The sequence below is a fragment of the Hipposideros armiger genome, unplaced genomic scaffold (assembly GCF_001890085.2).
Source record: "Hipposideros armiger isolate ML-2016 unplaced genomic scaffold, ASM189008v1 scaffold_264, whole genome shotgun sequence".
Classification (NCBI taxonomy): Eukaryota; Metazoa; Chordata; class Mammalia; order Chiroptera; family Hipposideridae; genus Hipposideros; species Hipposideros armiger.
Window position 1 is genome coordinate 1,987,041 of NW_017731614.1, and position 16,484 is coordinate 2,003,524.

General features: G+C 45.8%; 1 protein-coding gene across 3 annotated transcripts in view; it reads right to left on the reverse strand.

Moving 5' to 3' along the window:
- SHMT1 (serine hydroxymethyltransferase 1) overlaps window positions 1-11,429 on the reverse strand; it is a 40,307-nt gene extending 28,878 nt beyond the window's left edge. Inside the window, exons 1-2 of one of the 3 annotated variants that reach the window (XM_019656664.1) lie at window positions 11,236-11,429; window positions 1,529-1,644 (exon numbers count right to left, since the gene is read on the reverse strand). In XM_019656664.1, coding sequence (XP_019512209.1) covers window positions 1,529-1,624 — 96 coding nt within the window. In that variant the 5' untranslated portion in view covers window positions 1,625-1,644; window positions 11,236-11,429. Of the gene's footprint in view, window positions 1-1,528; window positions 1,660-9,937; window positions 9,963-11,235 lie in introns of those variants that run through there. The other 2 variants (XM_019656665.1, XM_019656666.1) reach the window with 2 other exon arrangements.
- Window positions 11,430-16,484: the final 5,055 nt, after the last annotated feature.

Genomic DNA, 16,484 nt, shown 5'->3' on the forward strand with positions numbered 1-16,484 from the left:
GCTGGGGAATTGGGGGAAGGGGAACAGACAAGTTGCTGTCCTTTTGCTCCTCAGTCCAGCTGTGGAGGACGCCGCTTCACTGGCCCCAAGTTAGCACCATCATTGCGCTCCTTCCGGGCGAGGCAGACCGGTCGCCGGCCTCTGGACGGCCGCCCACTGTGGCCGCTGGCCGCCCACGCCGGCCGCCAGCTACACACGGCAGCCCATGGCAACCCACTGCCACAGGGGCTGCAGCCTATGCCGTCGCCGGCGACTCACGGCAGCCCCAGCTCCAGGTTGAGCTGCTGTTCAGCATCCTAGCTGCGGAGGGCAGTGTCACTGGCCCTCACATGCGGGATCTGAACCGGGGCCCTCTGGCGTCCCAAGCCAGCTCTTAACCATCGCGCCACTTGGCCGGCCCTAATGTTTTTTTTTTTAATTTAATTTTTTAAAAAAGATTTTATTGGGGGAATTGAGGGAAGGAAACAGTGTTGGGGAACTGGGGAAGGAGAACAGTGTTGGGGAATTGGGGAAGGGGAACAGCCAAGTTGTTGCCCTTCAATCTTAGCTGTGGAGGGCGCAGCTAGCTCAGCTCCAGTACAGTTGCCATCCGGCCACCTGTAGGCAGCTCGCGGCCGCTCAGTTCAAGGTGCCATGTTCAATCTTAGTTGAGGGTGGGCACAGCCCACCATCCCATGCTGGAGTTGAACCGGCAACCTTGTTGTTAGGAGCACGTGCTCTCACCAGCTGAGCCATCCTGCCACCTGTTGGCAGCTCAGCGGCAGCTCAGCTTGGACACAGTTCACTGGTCCATGTGGGAATCAAACAGGCGACACTGTTGCTCAGAACTCGCACTCTTGAGCAAGCTCTCAACCAACTGAGTCACTCGGCTGGCCCATCACCTAATTTTTAATTCTACACCATCTTGTTATTTTTATCCCTACATTTCACCAAGTCTTCCCCTCCCTGAACCTTATTCCTTGCTTCTCTTACTTAAGATAAAAGATGCTTAGGTAAGTCTACCGAGACAGTAAGTAGACCAGAGGTTGCCTAGGGTTGGAGAGTCTGGCAGGGCCTGGGGGTAACTGCTAACAGGTTCGAGGTTTCCTTTTGGGAGGATAAAAATGTTCTAAAATTGACTGTGAAAATACTAAAAACCAATGAACTGTGCAATTTAAATAAATGACTTATATGGTAAGTGATTGATACCTCATGTATAAAGCTGCTATAAAGATACAGAAATAACAGACACTTCTCAGTGTCTAGATGTACTCCTCTGAACTGTAAGGGTTAAATCTCAGTCCCTTCCCTTCCCCTTTCCTCCAGAGCAGACAGCACAGTGCTCTCTTTGCACTTTGTAGAAACTCAGAACCAGTTAAAGTTTATCCTGGAAGGCCTTTCAGCACTTTGTTAGCTACTGTCTCTTAAATCTTCACTCTTATACTAATTGCAAGGCTGTTCCGAATAAAGTTGATTTGTGATTCTAACTGGAGAGTAAACAAGAGACTCCAATTTAAGAATGCCTATGAAGCTCCCACACACACCTCACCTCAATGTCGTTGTCCTTCAGGGGCTGCGCCAGCATTTTATCATGTGAGGACCACAGGTCAGCATCCTTGTGAGACCCGTTGACTGGAGCCGCCATTGCACTGGTTCAAAAGTTGCCTAAAAGCAGAAAAACTTCCAATATTAAATGTAGTGAAAGCTCATTGCAACCTGTTAATTCTCTGAGTTGCTAAAGTACTGACATTATTTTTTAGCATTTCCCTCAGAACTGCTTGGTAAACACAAAGATATTCTACTACAAAACCACTGTGTGGAACTTCTGGGTCCTTTGTGAACGGAGGATATCAGCTTGTTATCCTGTTATTAATGAGAATTATCCATGCCCCTTTTTTTTTTTTAAACATTTTTATTGGGGAATTGGGGGAAGGGGAACAAACAAGTTGCTGTCTTTTTGTTCTTCAGTCTAGTTGTGGAATAGGTTGCTTCACTGGCCCAAGTTGGCACCATCATTGCGCTCTTCCCGGGCGAGGCAGATCAGTCGCCGGCTTCTGGACGGCCACTCACTGAGGCTGCTGGCCGCTCACGCTGGCTGCTGGCCACACACGGTAGCCCATGGCAACCCACTGCCACAGGGGCTGCAGCCTACGCCGTCGCCGGCGACTCACAGCAGCCCAGCTCCAGGTTGAGCTGTTGTTCAGCATCTTAGCTGTGGAGGGCAGTGTCACTGGCCCTCATATGTGGGATCCGAACCCGGGGCCCTCTGGCATCCCAAGCCAGTTCTTAACCATCGCGCCACTCGGCTGGCCCTATCCCTGCTCCTTTTGAAGCCTGACTCAGTGGACAGAAAGCCCTGCACCGCCTCTTCCCAGCTAACCTTTCCCTGGTTGTGGCTTATCTCCCCCAAACTTCCTTGAAGGCAAAGACTGGGTATTCCTTTAATTTTTTTTTTATTCTCCCACAGAATCCAGCATGGTCATACATGAAGTAATACTTGCCGAGAGGGCCAGCCGAGTGGCTCAGTTGGTTAAGAGCTCACTCAAGGGTTTGAACTCTGAGCAACAGCGGTTGAGTCTGGCCCGAGCTGAGCTGCAGATGAGCTGTCAACAGGTGGCAGGATGGCTCAGCTAAAAACAAAAACAAAAAAAACTTGCCGTGCCAGGTAGGCACTAGATCTATCAAGGTGATAGATGGGAATGGATTTGGGGACAGGGTGAAAAAGGTGAAGGCATTAAGAAATACAAATTGGTAGTTAATAGAGTATGGGGAATATAATCCACAATGTTGTATAGATCATGTAAGGTGCCAGCTAGGCACTGGACTTATCAGAGGTTTCATATCATAGACTGTGCAGATGTCTGACCAATGTATTATATACCTGAAGCTGAAGTAGAATAATATTGAATGCCAACTATAACTAAATATATAGGTATATATAGTCACGGGATGTGGAGTGCAACATAGGGAAGATAGTTGATGGTTTTGTAACAGCTATATAAGATGTCAGAGGGGGAGTAGCTTGGGGGGGTAGGTTATCACTTTATGAGGGGTTTAAATGTCTATTATGTTGCTTGTACACCTGAAACTAATAAAAAAATAGTAACCACAACAACAACAAAAAAAATACCTTCTATAATGAAAAAAAAAAACCAAACAAAAAACTTGCCGAATGACTGAAAAATTGAGTTGCTGAATTAAGTGTTATTTTTTCAATTTTTCAAGTAATAAAAATGAGGCTCAGAGAAGTAAAGCACTTAACCAAGGCTGCACAGCAAGTCGGCTATGAAAGTCAGACTGGAAACTCCAAATCTCGTGCTCTAAGTACTCCACAGGCATCCAGTAGAAAACGCCAAGTTACAGCACTCCCTTGCCTCAATGCAAACCCCGCTATAAGCATTAAGGTCAGATTTGTGTCTATATTTTTCATCAGAAAATTGCATCCCATTAAAATACTGGAAAATGTTTCTTAAGGTGTTTCTACAAAGAACGAGGGGTTTGTGATCAGTGGCATCTCTCCTGGTGTGAAAGTTTAAATACTTACAGGAACTAACCTTCCTTAGTCAATAGTTGGCAGCTTTTTAGTACCTTTCCATTAATTTGGTAAGTCTTCAGCTAAAATTCATTCATTCAGCAACTATTTATTGAGGACCATCTCTGTGCTGGCTATGGCGTTGCTGCTGGAAATACAGTGGTGAATGTAACAGACTGGGGCCTGCCTTCACGGGATTTCCCTCCCAGGGAAAATGAGCAGCAAACAAACAAGTGCGCTAAATGCACACGGATAAAACAAGGAAAATGATGAGACGGTATTTTAACAGTGGCACTAAATCTTCTATTTTGAGATTTGGACCTCTGGTATAATTTGATTTAACAAGTGTAATTTAGCTTGGGGCTTTTTAAAAAAGTTTTTTTCTCTTTTCTTGGCCTCCTTTCCGCCAAATCTTAACAACTGTTTACTTACTATACATTCACTGTGCATACCAGTTTCAATGGTTCTGTTTACCTCGGCCCAGTGCTGGCCCTGTGACTTGGGAGAGGTTTTTGCATCTATACAGGATCCACTCCTGGCTCCAACTTAAATCTACGTAACATATGCAAAGGTTGTTATGATAAGTTTAACTGCTTCGCCCACCTCAACGGACAAAGCCGAACTCAACAGAAAATTCACTACTGGCTGAAGCATTTATATCCTAGTTAGAAAATATAAAACTTCAGATGAAATGAAGACTCAATGCAGTAGTTTCCAACAGACTCTGCCCAGCTGAACCTTCTCTTAATTTAATAAACCTTCCTTCTGTATCTCTACCTGCCTTGTGAATCCTTTCACAACCAGCCTACGAGCAGCCACAACAGCAAGTGCCATTAAGGACAAGAGCTGGGGGCTGGGGCAAGCAGGGCTCGCTGGACAGCTGGTCCGGGGCCTATCTGAGGAGAGGACCTCTGTATTGAGAAAGATCCATCCAATCATGAGGAGAGAGCCCATTTCCCAACAGTGCTATGAAATAATAAGAAATAAATATTGGTCTCTACTCTTAAACCCATTGTGATTTCCTAAGTGATAAGAGGACTAGGAATTAGCCCGTGGCTGCACACATTGGCCATGAAGGTCAGAATTGCTCCAAATCACATGCTCTAGAAAGAGGGCTAGGAACATCTCTGCTTCTACTGAGGGGACTCGGGGTGGCTCCTGGGTGGGGGCTGGTCATCAGGAAGACCAAGCCAGGATTAGAAGCTGACATTTTCAGTCCCACACCCCAATTCTCCAGAGAGGGTTGGGGGCTGGAGATGGAGTTAATGATCGATCGTGCCTATGTGAGGAAGCCCCCGTAAAATCCCAATAGCATGGGGTTCAGAGAGCTTCCAGGTCGGTGAACACAACCACGAACCAGGAGGGTGATGCACCCCAACTCTATGGAGACGGAAGCTCCTGAGCTCAGGATCCTCCCAGACCTCACCTGTGTATCTCTTCACCTGGCTGTCCATCTGTGTTCTTTATCACAGCCTTTAAAAAACTGGGAAATGGGGCCGGACGAGTGGCGCATTGGTTAAGAGCTGGCTTGGGACGCCAGATGGCCCCGGATCGGATCCCACATATGAGGACCAGTAACACTGCCCTCTACAGCTAAGATGCTGAACAACAGCTCAACCTGGAGCTGGGCTGCTGTGAGTCGCCGGCAACGGCACAGGCTGCCATGGGCTACCGTGTGTGGCCGGCAGCCAGCGTGAGCGGCCAGCAGCTGCTGTGAGCGGCCGTCCAGAAGCCAGCGACTGATCTGCCTCGCCCAGGAAGAGCGCAACGATGGTGCCAACTTGGGCCAGTGAAGCAATGTCCTCCACAACTAGACTGAAAAACAAAACGACAGCAACTTGTCTGTTCCCCTTCCCCAATTCCCCAGCTCTGTTCCCATCCCCCAATTCCCCAATAAAAATCTTTAAAAAACAAACAAACAAACAAACAAACAAACAAAAACACTGGGAGATGTAAGTAAGTGTTTCCCTGAATTCTCTGAGCCTCTCTAGCAAATTGATTGAACCCAAGAAGGGGGGTCATGGGAACCTCTGATTTGTAGCTGACAGAAGTTGTGGGTAACCTGGGGACCTGCTACTTGTGATGGCATCTGAAGTGGGGGATGGTCATGTGGGGTTACAGTTACCTCCGATTAGCATCAGAATTGAATAGAATTATAGAACACTAAGCTAGTGTCACAGACTGCTGGAGTGTGGAAACCCCCCACACATCTGGTGTCAGAAGTGTTGCAAGTGTGGTAGTAGTGTGAGAGGAAAGGGGAAACACAGCGGGAAGGCTATAGTTTTTCCTGTACAAGTACACACAGTATAATTTGCTAGACAAATATATCCATTAAATAAAATAGTCTAATAGTCCCAAACCACAGTGATCATCCTTAAACTCTAGCAGAGCTACTAAAAAGAAACTATCAACAACCTTTAACCAGGAAATTCCTCACTGGGGCTTTTAAGGCACCCCTTATTTTACCACAAGCACAACAGGATTAGAAATGCAGCCATGCCTGCAAAACACAAAGCAAAGGTGGAAGCACTTGTACTTGAATGCAATGGACACCTTGGTGGCAACAAGTGTCACTGTTATACAATGTCCAAGGTCAGGCAGGGAGCCTTGAACATAGCTGGCCACATCCCTATTGCCGTCAGAGGTGGAGGGAGAAACATGCAAATGCTTTGGGCACTGTGCCCAACAGCTTCTCCACGCTGACCTCTGAACTCAAGGATGGCCAGTGCAAACCACGGGCCTCTCTGCATGGGCCAACTCACACGCCCTCAGCAGATGGTAAGCCCATAAAAAGAAGCAGCAGAGGCAAAATGGGCCTCCTGGTCTTCGGATCTCAAAGAGAAAAGCTTTGTTTAAATATTGACCAGTCAAGGTTAAAAAGGATTTGAAGGTGGCAAGCAACACAGCAACCAACAAATAACTAATGTCCATCTGGAACCTTTCTCCTCTGAGGACAGTCAGATAGATTTACAATCACACAGGGAAAGGCATTCAGTCCCACTCTGCTCAGGAAAAAGAAAAGTATCTATCTTCATCTGTGGTCTCACTCACTTCACTTCAGCATAACAACATACTGCCCTTTGCTCTCCTTGCAAATCTTTTCCTTAATTCTGAGTCAGTTACTTCTTAACTCTGGGCAGAGAGTATATGTGTGGCCGTCTCCCCCTCCTCAGGCCAGCAGTAGCACCCTGCTCTCATTGTCCACCCACCTGAAGGAGTTTTCTCTCCTGCATCCTGTTACCACTCAGGATCAGGTCATCCCCCAAATGGAGGACTTAATCTTACCCTCATTAAATCCACACCCTCCTGGAGTCCAAATTAAGCTTTCTTTTTTCTTACTGTGAAGAAGTTTGAATTCTTCATTCAAAGGGTTCAAGATTGTCTTGTTTCAATTAAATCAATTATATCTATTATAGGTATAATCTAGTATCTCTAGTACATCAATTTAATCTGTCATATCCCCAGTCATTCTGAATTACAGTAAGAAAGCCAAAGATCCTGAGTGTGATGGTCAATTTATGTGCCAATTTGACTGGGCTCAGGGGTGCCCAGAGAGCTGGTAAAGCAAGAAAGACAAACACCCTGAGACTGTGTGCTCTCTAAGATGCAGAGAGAGGGCCGGCCGAGTGGCGCGATGGTTAAGAACTGGTTTGGGACGCCAGAGGGCCCCGGTTCAGATCCCACATATGAGGGCCAGTGACACTGCCCTCCACAGCTAAGATGCTGAACAACAGCTCAACCTGGAGCTGGGCTGCTGTGAGTTGCTGGAGATGGAGTAGGCTGCAGCCCCTGTGGCAGTGGGTTGCCATGGGCTACCGTGTGTAGCCAGCAGCCAGCGTGAGCGGCCAGCAGCCAGCGTGAGCGGCCAACAGCCAGCGTGAGCGGCCAGCAGCCGCAGTGAGCGGCCGTCCAGAAGCCGGCGACTGATCTGCCTCGCCCGGGAAGAGCGCAAAGATGGTGCCAACTTGGGCCAGTGAAGCAACGTCCTCTACAACTAGACTGAAGAACAAAACAACAGCAACTTGTCTGTTCCCCTTTCCCTAATTCCCCAGCGCTGTTCCCATCCCCCCAGTTCCCCAATTAAAAAAAAAAAAAGATGCAGAGAGAACATCATCATTTTTAGCTAATACTATATTTAGGGAAGACATATTTAGCACCTTTTCTTAAGGTCTGGAGGTTGACTGAACAACAATATGCCTTTAACTTCTCTCAATTTTTTAAAAACTGTGATAAAATATACACAAAATTTATCATTTTAACCATTTTAAGTGCACAATTCGGTGGCATTAAACACTTTCACATTGTTGTGAAACCATCCCCACCATCCATCTGCAGAATTTTTTAATTTTCCCAAAATGAAACTCTGTCCCCATTAAACAACTCTCCATCCCTCTTTCCCCCAGCCCATGTTAGCAACTATTCTTTCTATTCCTGTGAATTTTATTACTTCAGCTACCTAATGTAAATGAAATCACATAATATTTGTCCTTTTGTGTCTGGCTTATTTCACTTAGCATAATGTATTCAAAGTTCATCCCTGTTGTAGCATGTGTCAGAATTTCCTTCCTTTTTAAGGCTGGATAATATTCCACTAGATGTATATGCCACATTTTATTTATCCCTTCATCCATTGCTGACGCTAGGTTGCTTCCACCTTTGGCTATTTTGAGTAATGCTGCTATGAACGTGGGTGTACAAATATATAGTCCCTCTTTCAATTCTTTTGGGTATATACCCAGAAATAGAATTGCTGGGTCATATAATAATTCTATGTTTAATTGAAAATAAGCTTTTGATATTTACAAGCTCTACTCCTCTATCAGCCTACATTGAATTCATTCATTCCTTCGACAAATATTTATTGAGCAACTCCTATGTCCCAGGCACTGAACTAGGAGGGCCAACAAGACAGAGGTCCTGCTCTTACGAAAAACAGACGACAAACAAACACACAAGATAATTTCAGGCAGTGATAACTGTTGTGAGGACAATAAACGGGTGGGGGTTCTTTAGACAGCGCCTGGATTGTGCCTGAGCTGAGAGGTAAACAGTTGAAAGGAGCCAAGCTTAAGAGATCTGGGGTAGGAGAGAACAAACATCAGGCAGAGCAAACACAAAGTGCAAAGGCCCTAATATGGGAAGCTCGATTTGTCAAGGTTCAGAAATCACACCTACATTGGCTAAGCCTGGGGACCAAAGCAGAGGGAGGCACAGGAGATGAGATTCACAGGCCAGAATAAGAGCAGAGCTGGGAGAAGAGATTTTCACCTTGACAGTACATATTTCACAAGTTTCAAACTGTGTTCTAGAAACCTCAGTCTTGGGCTACTTCTCAGTCCATCTGTGAAATCTGATTCTCCCATTTCCCAACAGTGAAGGCCACACCTGAGGAAATGGTGCTGGGGCTCACCACAGAGCCAGCCTGCTGGGTTCAAATCCCACTCTCCACCTCCTAATAAGCAACCCCAATTACCAACACCTCTGTCTCAGTCCCCTCAATATAACATAAGGATGATACAATTCTGAAGCTGGCATGAGAAAAATGAGGTATCAGACAAAGAGCACTCAGAACAGTGCCAGGCACAGAGTAGGATTCCAAAATTATCAGCTATGATTGTTATTAAAGAAACATGATGGGCCTGCCAGATGGCTCAACTGGTTAGAGAGCAAGTTCTGAGCAACAGGGTTGCCGGTTAGATTCCCACATGGGCCGGTAAGCTGTGCCCGAGATGAGCTGCCACTGAGCTGCCAACAGGCGGCTGGATGGCTCAGCTGGTTAGAGCGCGTGCTCTTAACAAGGGTGCCAGTTCAACTCCCACATGGGATGATGGGCTGCGCCCCCAGCAACTAGATTGAAAGTGGCAACTGGACTTGGAGCTGAGCTGCACCCTCCACAACTAAGATTGAAAGACAACAATTTGACTTGGAGCTGATGGGTCCTGGAAAAACACAATGTTCCCTTCCCCAATTGCACAATAAAATCTTAAAAAAAAAAAAAAAAGAAAAGAAAGAAACATGAGACCTTAGGGCCATCTTCATTACCATTCAGTGACCCCTGCTGAGCACCCCAGGGGAACACAGCTCACTGCAGCCACAGTAACTGTCATTACAGTGTTGGGTAGTTCTGTTGGGAAAATGTCACTCCTCTGTGGCATGAATCTCACCTCAATACCAGGGAGACAGATCTAGTAAAGTGAATTTACTGGCCAACGTCACCAGCCTCCCCATACCTCCAAATCTTCCCTGGGCCTTTGTCACACAAGTGAAACCAGCCAGGGGTCTGCTGAGGGAACAACCCTGTGGAATGCCTGTCTCTCTCACACAAAGATTTTGTGACCTCTACTTTACCATGAAAGAAACTGAGGCTCAGAGAGCTAAGTGGTCTAAGGTCATATAATAAGAGTCAGAATCTGAACTATGGCTTACCTCTAGTTCCGAAGCCCTTTTTCATGACACTGCTCTAAATAAAAGCACAATTACCCACTTCCACTGCATGTTCCCTAAAGTAAGAAATTAAAAATATGATTCCATAAGACTCTAAACCGGTGATTCCAGTACAGCAACTGCCTGATTGATTGCACAAGTTTGTGCTGGCCTCAACTGACCAAGGTTCTCTTAACTTCCAGAACCTCAAAGCACTGGGCACTGGGCCAAGAACCCTACAGCACAACATTTGTCTCCTAGAACACAGGGTGACAGATTGCAGACAACAGGTGCAACCCCTCCCAGAAACCCCTCCGGGGCAGGGATCTGGTAGTCTACTCCAAAAGGCATAGCGGACACATCCGTAGCATAGGCTTCAGAGCCTCCATTCGATTCCAGGCTGTGCCGTTTTGCCTGCTGCAGGTCGTGCCTAAGGTGGCTCTTCTCTCCGAGCCTCACCTTTCTCATCTGTAAAATGGGCTACGTGATAGCACTCGACTTGCAGCTTTATTGTGAGGATACTGTAGCGAGATGAAGAGCTGCGCTTAAAATTAAAACCCTCAGGCCGGCCCAGTGGCGCATTGGTTAAGAGTTGGCTTGGGACCCAGCTCTGAGTAGCAGGACAAGGTTTGGATCCCACATGAGGACCACTGACGCTGCGCCCTCTACAGCTGAGATGGTGAACAACAGCTAGACCAACAGCTAGACCTGGAACTGGGCTGCCTTGAGTCGCTGGCATTGAGGTAGGCTGAGGTGGGGCTGCAATGAGCTGCCAGGTAGCCAGCATGTGCTGCCAAGAGCCGCTGTGAGCGGCCTCCAGTGGTTGGCGACTGATCTGCCTCACCCAGCGCAATGATCATACCAACATGGGCCAGTGAAGCGAAGTCCTCCACAACTAGACTGAAGAACAAAAGGACAGCAACTTGTCTGTTCCGCTTCCCCGATTCCCCAACGCTGTTCCCCTCCTCCAATTCCCCAATAAAATATTTTTTAAAAATTTAAAATGCTCAACCAGAAAAGTGCTCAGTAGACAGCGGTAACTTGTATCAACAATAAGCCTCCCTAGCTGTGTTTAGCTGAGGCCACCACCCCTACCGCACCGACTGGGTGCAGGAACCGGGAGCCCCGCTCGCCGCCGCCCAAACCCTCACCCCAGGCACTAACAAGGTGCTCCTCAACTCATCCGGCTTCTAGACCCGGGGTGGGTGGGGGTGGGGAGCACGGCCAGAAGGCGCTGACACCAAGGCGGCTGGAGAGCGCCGCTGACACCGAGGCCCCGGGACCCGAAGCCGCCCACCTACCGAAACGGGTTCCGTGCACCAGCCTAGAGACACCTCGGCACCACGTTGCTGCCGGCGCGACCAGAGTCGGAGGTCGGTCGACCCGCGCACCGCCGGGCACCCGCCACGTGACACGCCGCGCTAGCCTCGCACAGTGAATTTGCCGCTCGGAGGCTGGCGTTTCACTCGGTACCCGGCGCGCGCCGCCCTGGGCCTGGCCCCACTTCTGGCGGCGCCCAATCAGAGTGCGCCAGCGCCATTGGCTGCCGCGGAGCGGTGGGCGTGTCTGGCCCTGTCCGGGAGAGGCCGGCGGAAGCGGCTGCTCGCCTGAGGACTGCAGCGGCTGGGTTTGGGTGCACCCGAGGGATAGGGTGGCTGGGACTTCTGGGAGGACCAATGAGGGCCGGGATTGGGGGTGAATTTTGTTGCTTATGTTTAACTTGTGCATTGTCCTACTTACAGCTTAGTACAGTGGTCATTTAAATAGGACAAACGTGGGTTCGAACTTCGAAACTATTGCTCCGTGCATGTGGTATCCTATGCCAGTCACTTAACTTTTTTACTTTTTACCTTTTTTTTTTAGCTGAGCCATCCTGCTACCTGTGGCAGCTCAGCGGCTGCTCAGCTCGGGCTGGACTTGAACCGCTGTTGCTCAGAGCTCAAACCCTTGATCGAGCTCTTAACCAACTGAGGCACTCGGCCGGCCCCAGTCACTTAACTTTTTGAGTTTCATATTTCTCATCTTTGAATTGGAGATAATTATAACTGCCTGGCAGGGCTATCGGAAGGATTAACAGACATATCTAAAACACTTAGTATTGTGTCTGATGCATAATAAGGGCTCAATAAATATTAGCTATTGATAAGAATAATAAAAACCAAGGGGCTGCACAGTATAGGGAAAAGAGCTGACAAAGACCAGATTGTACTCAGGCTCCCCTGAACTCTTTTTTAACTTAGCCTGCCTTTTAGACTTTTGTGGTTGTCTCTGCATTGTCCAATTTTAGCAAAGATGCTGCTAAGTCAGTTTGACCAGAGCCCCCGCCCTCCATATCTGGTTGGATTCTTCATCCTCCACCATCTGGATGATGTCTGATCACCCTGGCCTACTCAGTTTAGCCAGAATTCCCCTTATCCCTGACATTCCCTCCTAGTAATTTTCCATACATTGACACCCAAACTTGGGAGCAGAAGTTTCTCTTGATCCCACAGGGTTGTGGTTGCCTCTAGCTCAAAACAATCCACATATCACAGAGGCACATCTTGGGGTGACTCGTTCTGAGCCCCCATAGCTGTATAAGGGAGTGAGATTCCTTTCTGTCTTTGCACTTTTTGTCTTGTGAACCAAAAAAAAGAGGTTCTTACGGAAAGTAACCTCACAGGATGATCTCATCATAAATTCCTAACTGGGCAGATCATGGTGGGTAGTCATATCCAGGCATATAACTTCTTTAGTGAAAGATTTATCTTTGCTTTCAGTAAGCCCTGTCCATGGTTTTTGTGCATCTCGGTTAATATACCTTTGAAATAAGAGGTAAGCACCCACAAGAGAGCATATCATCGAAACTATTATGTAATTTGACCCTGCCTTGCTTTCTCCCACCTTCATGTAATCTTCCTTGAATTTCCTCCTTAATTTCAAATGCATAAAAAAAACTTCAAAACTGTCATTCTCCAGAGTATGAGAAATTTCTTCCCAGCATTGTCATCAGTTTGGGACCAAATAAACTCATAACAATTTTCTACAGATTTGGACGTTCTTATGTTGACAAAGGCCACAGTCCTAGGTCTCCCTGGCTTGCCTCTCCCAGCTTGGAATCCCAGCCCCATGAGCAAGGGCAGGGATTATGGGTGCCTGCGTAGAGCCTTGGTCTCACAAATGGGGATTGGGTGAAAGAAGGAAGCCCCCACTCTTGTTTGCACTAACCCAGAGCTTAGCCTAAGCAACTGGAGGTCAAGGGCAGGATGAGAAATGATGAAGTCCTGGCTCTTCTGAGAGGGTAGCCCAGGGACTTGGAGCTGGGGAGAGAAAAAGTCCTATTATCCTGACTGTGCGAGTCTGTGGTGGGATTTTCTCTCGGAGCTGGGAGGAGGGAAGAACTTCTTGGTTTAAACATCACAGACTTACTTTTCTCACTATATTTTAGTAGATTTTCTTGAATAAATGTTTCTTCATTTGCTGGGTGTCCTTAGGACCATTTCCAGAGACTTTTTTTTTTTTTAATAAGTTTCACCAGTTTCTCTGTGGTGCAGATCCACAGAGGTATTTATATTGTCATGCCTGTAGTGGAACTCAACGTAGATGAACTTTGAATGCATTTTACTTTGTGAAAGAAGCCACAAACAAAATGCTGTATTTAAAAAATTATGGGGGCCGGCCAAGTGGTGTGATGGTTAAGAACTGGCTTGGGACGTCAGAGGGCCCCGGTTCGGATCCCACATATGAGGGCCAGTGACACTGCCCTCCACAGCTAAGATGCTGAACAACAGCTAAGATGCTGAACAACAGCTCAACCTGGAGCTGGGCTGCCGTGAGTCGCCAGCGAAACAGCATAGGCTGCAGCCCCTGTGGCAGTGGGTTGCCATGGGCTACCGTATGGTATGTAGCCAGCAGCCAGCGTGAGCGGCCAGCAGCTGCAGTGAGCGGCCGTCCAGAAGCCGGCGACTGATCTGCCTCGCCTGGGAAGAGCGCAATGATGGTGCCAACGTGCCAGTGAAGCAATGTCCTCCACAACTAGACTGAAGAACAAAACAACAGCAACTTGTCTGTTCCCTTCCCCCAATTCCCCACCACTGTTCCCATCCCCCCAATTCCCCAATAAAAATCTTAAAAAAAAAAGAAAAATTACATTTATATGGCATGCTGAAAAAGGAAAAATTATAGGGATGAAAAACAGATGAGTGGTTGCCAGGCATTGGGTGTTGGAGGAGGTGTTGACTACAAAGGGAAATGTTGGGGGTGCTGGGACTATTCCTTATGGCATCGATGTGGGGAATACATGTCTTTAAACATTTCTCAAAATCTGCAGAACTGTATACCACAAAGATAAATATTATGAATGCAAATTTAAAAAAATTAATCAGATTGTGGAGGCAACCCAAAATAGCATGCAGACTGTGACAAACAAATGTAACTGTATTACAAATGAATCACATAACCACACTGAAGGGAATGGGTAAGAAAGGAGCCGACCTAATTAAGTTTGGAAAATGATGTTTTGACTGTATACTGTAATGCTAAAGACAAAAAGAACTACAGGAAAACCTACATACTCAGTCGGTAAGTGTATTTCTCAGTGGGTTATAGGTTAGCAATTCTGAAACTACTTTTTATTATTTTTAAAGATTTTTATTAAAATATAGCTAACACACAATATTATGTTAGTTTCAGGTATACATTATACTTATTCAACAGTATCCACCTGGCACTATACAAAGTTATTACCACATTATTGATTATATTCCCTATGCTAAAGAAGTGATCACCATGATAAGTCCAGCAACCATCTAACACCGTACCATGCTATCTATTGCTATATTATTGACTATATTTCCTATGCTGTATATTACATCCCCAAGACTTATTTGTTTTACATCTGGAACTTTGAACCTCTTATTCTTTTTTACCTTTCCCTCAAATTTTTAAATTGGAGTTGACATTCAATATTATTTTGTATAAGTTTCAGGTGTACAGCATATGGTTAGACACATATAATTTAGGAAGTGATATCCCTGAACTAGTAACCACCTGGTACTGTACATAGTTATTACCATATTATTGATTATAATATCTATACTTTACATCCCCCCATAAATCTAGTATCCATCTGAAACCATACAGTGTATTAAATATTATTGACTATATTCTTTATGTTATACCCTACATCCCCATGACTATTGTGTAACAAACAATTTGTACTTCTTAATTCCTTCTCCTTTTTAGTCACTCTCAAACTCCCTCCCATCTGGCAACCATCAAAATGTTTTCTTTATCTATGAGTTTGTTTCTGTTTCATTTGTTTATTTTGTTCTTTAGATTCCACTTATAAGTGAAATCATGTGACATTTGTCTTTGCTGTCTGACTTTCTATATACTCAGCATGATCCCCTCTAGGTCCATCCATGTTGTCGCAGATGCAAGATTCATTCTTTTTTAAGGCTGAGTAATATTCCATTGTATGTCTGTACCACCTCTTCTTTATCCATTCATCCATTCAGGGACACCCAGGTTGCCTTCATATCTTGGCTTATGTAAATAATGCTGCAATGAACATATGGAAGAGCACATCCCCTCAAAGTAGCATTTTGGGTTTGCTTGGATAAATACCCAGAAGTGTGATTACTAGGTTCTTCTTTGTCTCTTGTTATAGTCTTTGTTTTAAAGTCTATTTTGTCTGGCATAAGTATTGCTACTCTAGCTTTTTGTTTGCCTGTTTGTTTCCATTTCCATGAGATATCTTTTCCATCCCTTAACTTTCAGTCTGTGTGTGTCTTTCGATCTGAAGTGTATCTCTTGTAGGCAGCTTATTTAAGGGTCTTGTTTTCTTATCCATTCAGCTCCCCTATCTTTTGATTGGAGCACTTAATCCATTTATATTGAAAGTAATTGTTGATAGGTATGGAGTTATTGCCATTTATATTCATATTTTTTATTTTATTTTTTCATCTTGAAGAAGTCCCTCTAAGATTCCTTATAATATACTGGTTTGGTGGTGATGAACTTCTTTAGCTTTTTCTTATCTGGGAAGCTCTTTATCTGTCCTTTGATTCTAAATTATAGCTTTGCTGGGTAGAGTAATCTTATTTGTAGATCCTTGCTTTTCATTACTTTGACTATTTCCTGCCAATCTCATCTGGCCTGCAAAATTTCTGTTGAGAAATCAGCTGATAGCTGTCTAAATTAACGACCAGTTAATCCCTGGTCATTCACAGAATGTAAGAGAATTTAGGAGACTCTACAAGAGTATCCAGAGAAAAGATTTATTGAAAGTCAAAGAGAGAGAGGGAGAAAGAGAGAGATGGGAGAGAGAGACTGGCAAAAGTTTAGCCAGGGCAGAGTCCGATGGGGGATAGCCGCACCAATGAGAAGGAATGCTGGGGTTTTATATTTTTCCAAGCAGTATGTAGGGTGCTTGTCAGTTTGCAGGGGGGCCACCATTACAATTGTCTTCTCCTGGGAACTGTCCTCTTCCCCTCTATGATGGATGTCAACTTGCAGGGGGTTACCGTTGCGATTGGGAACTGTTCTGTTCCTACCTATGATGAATGTA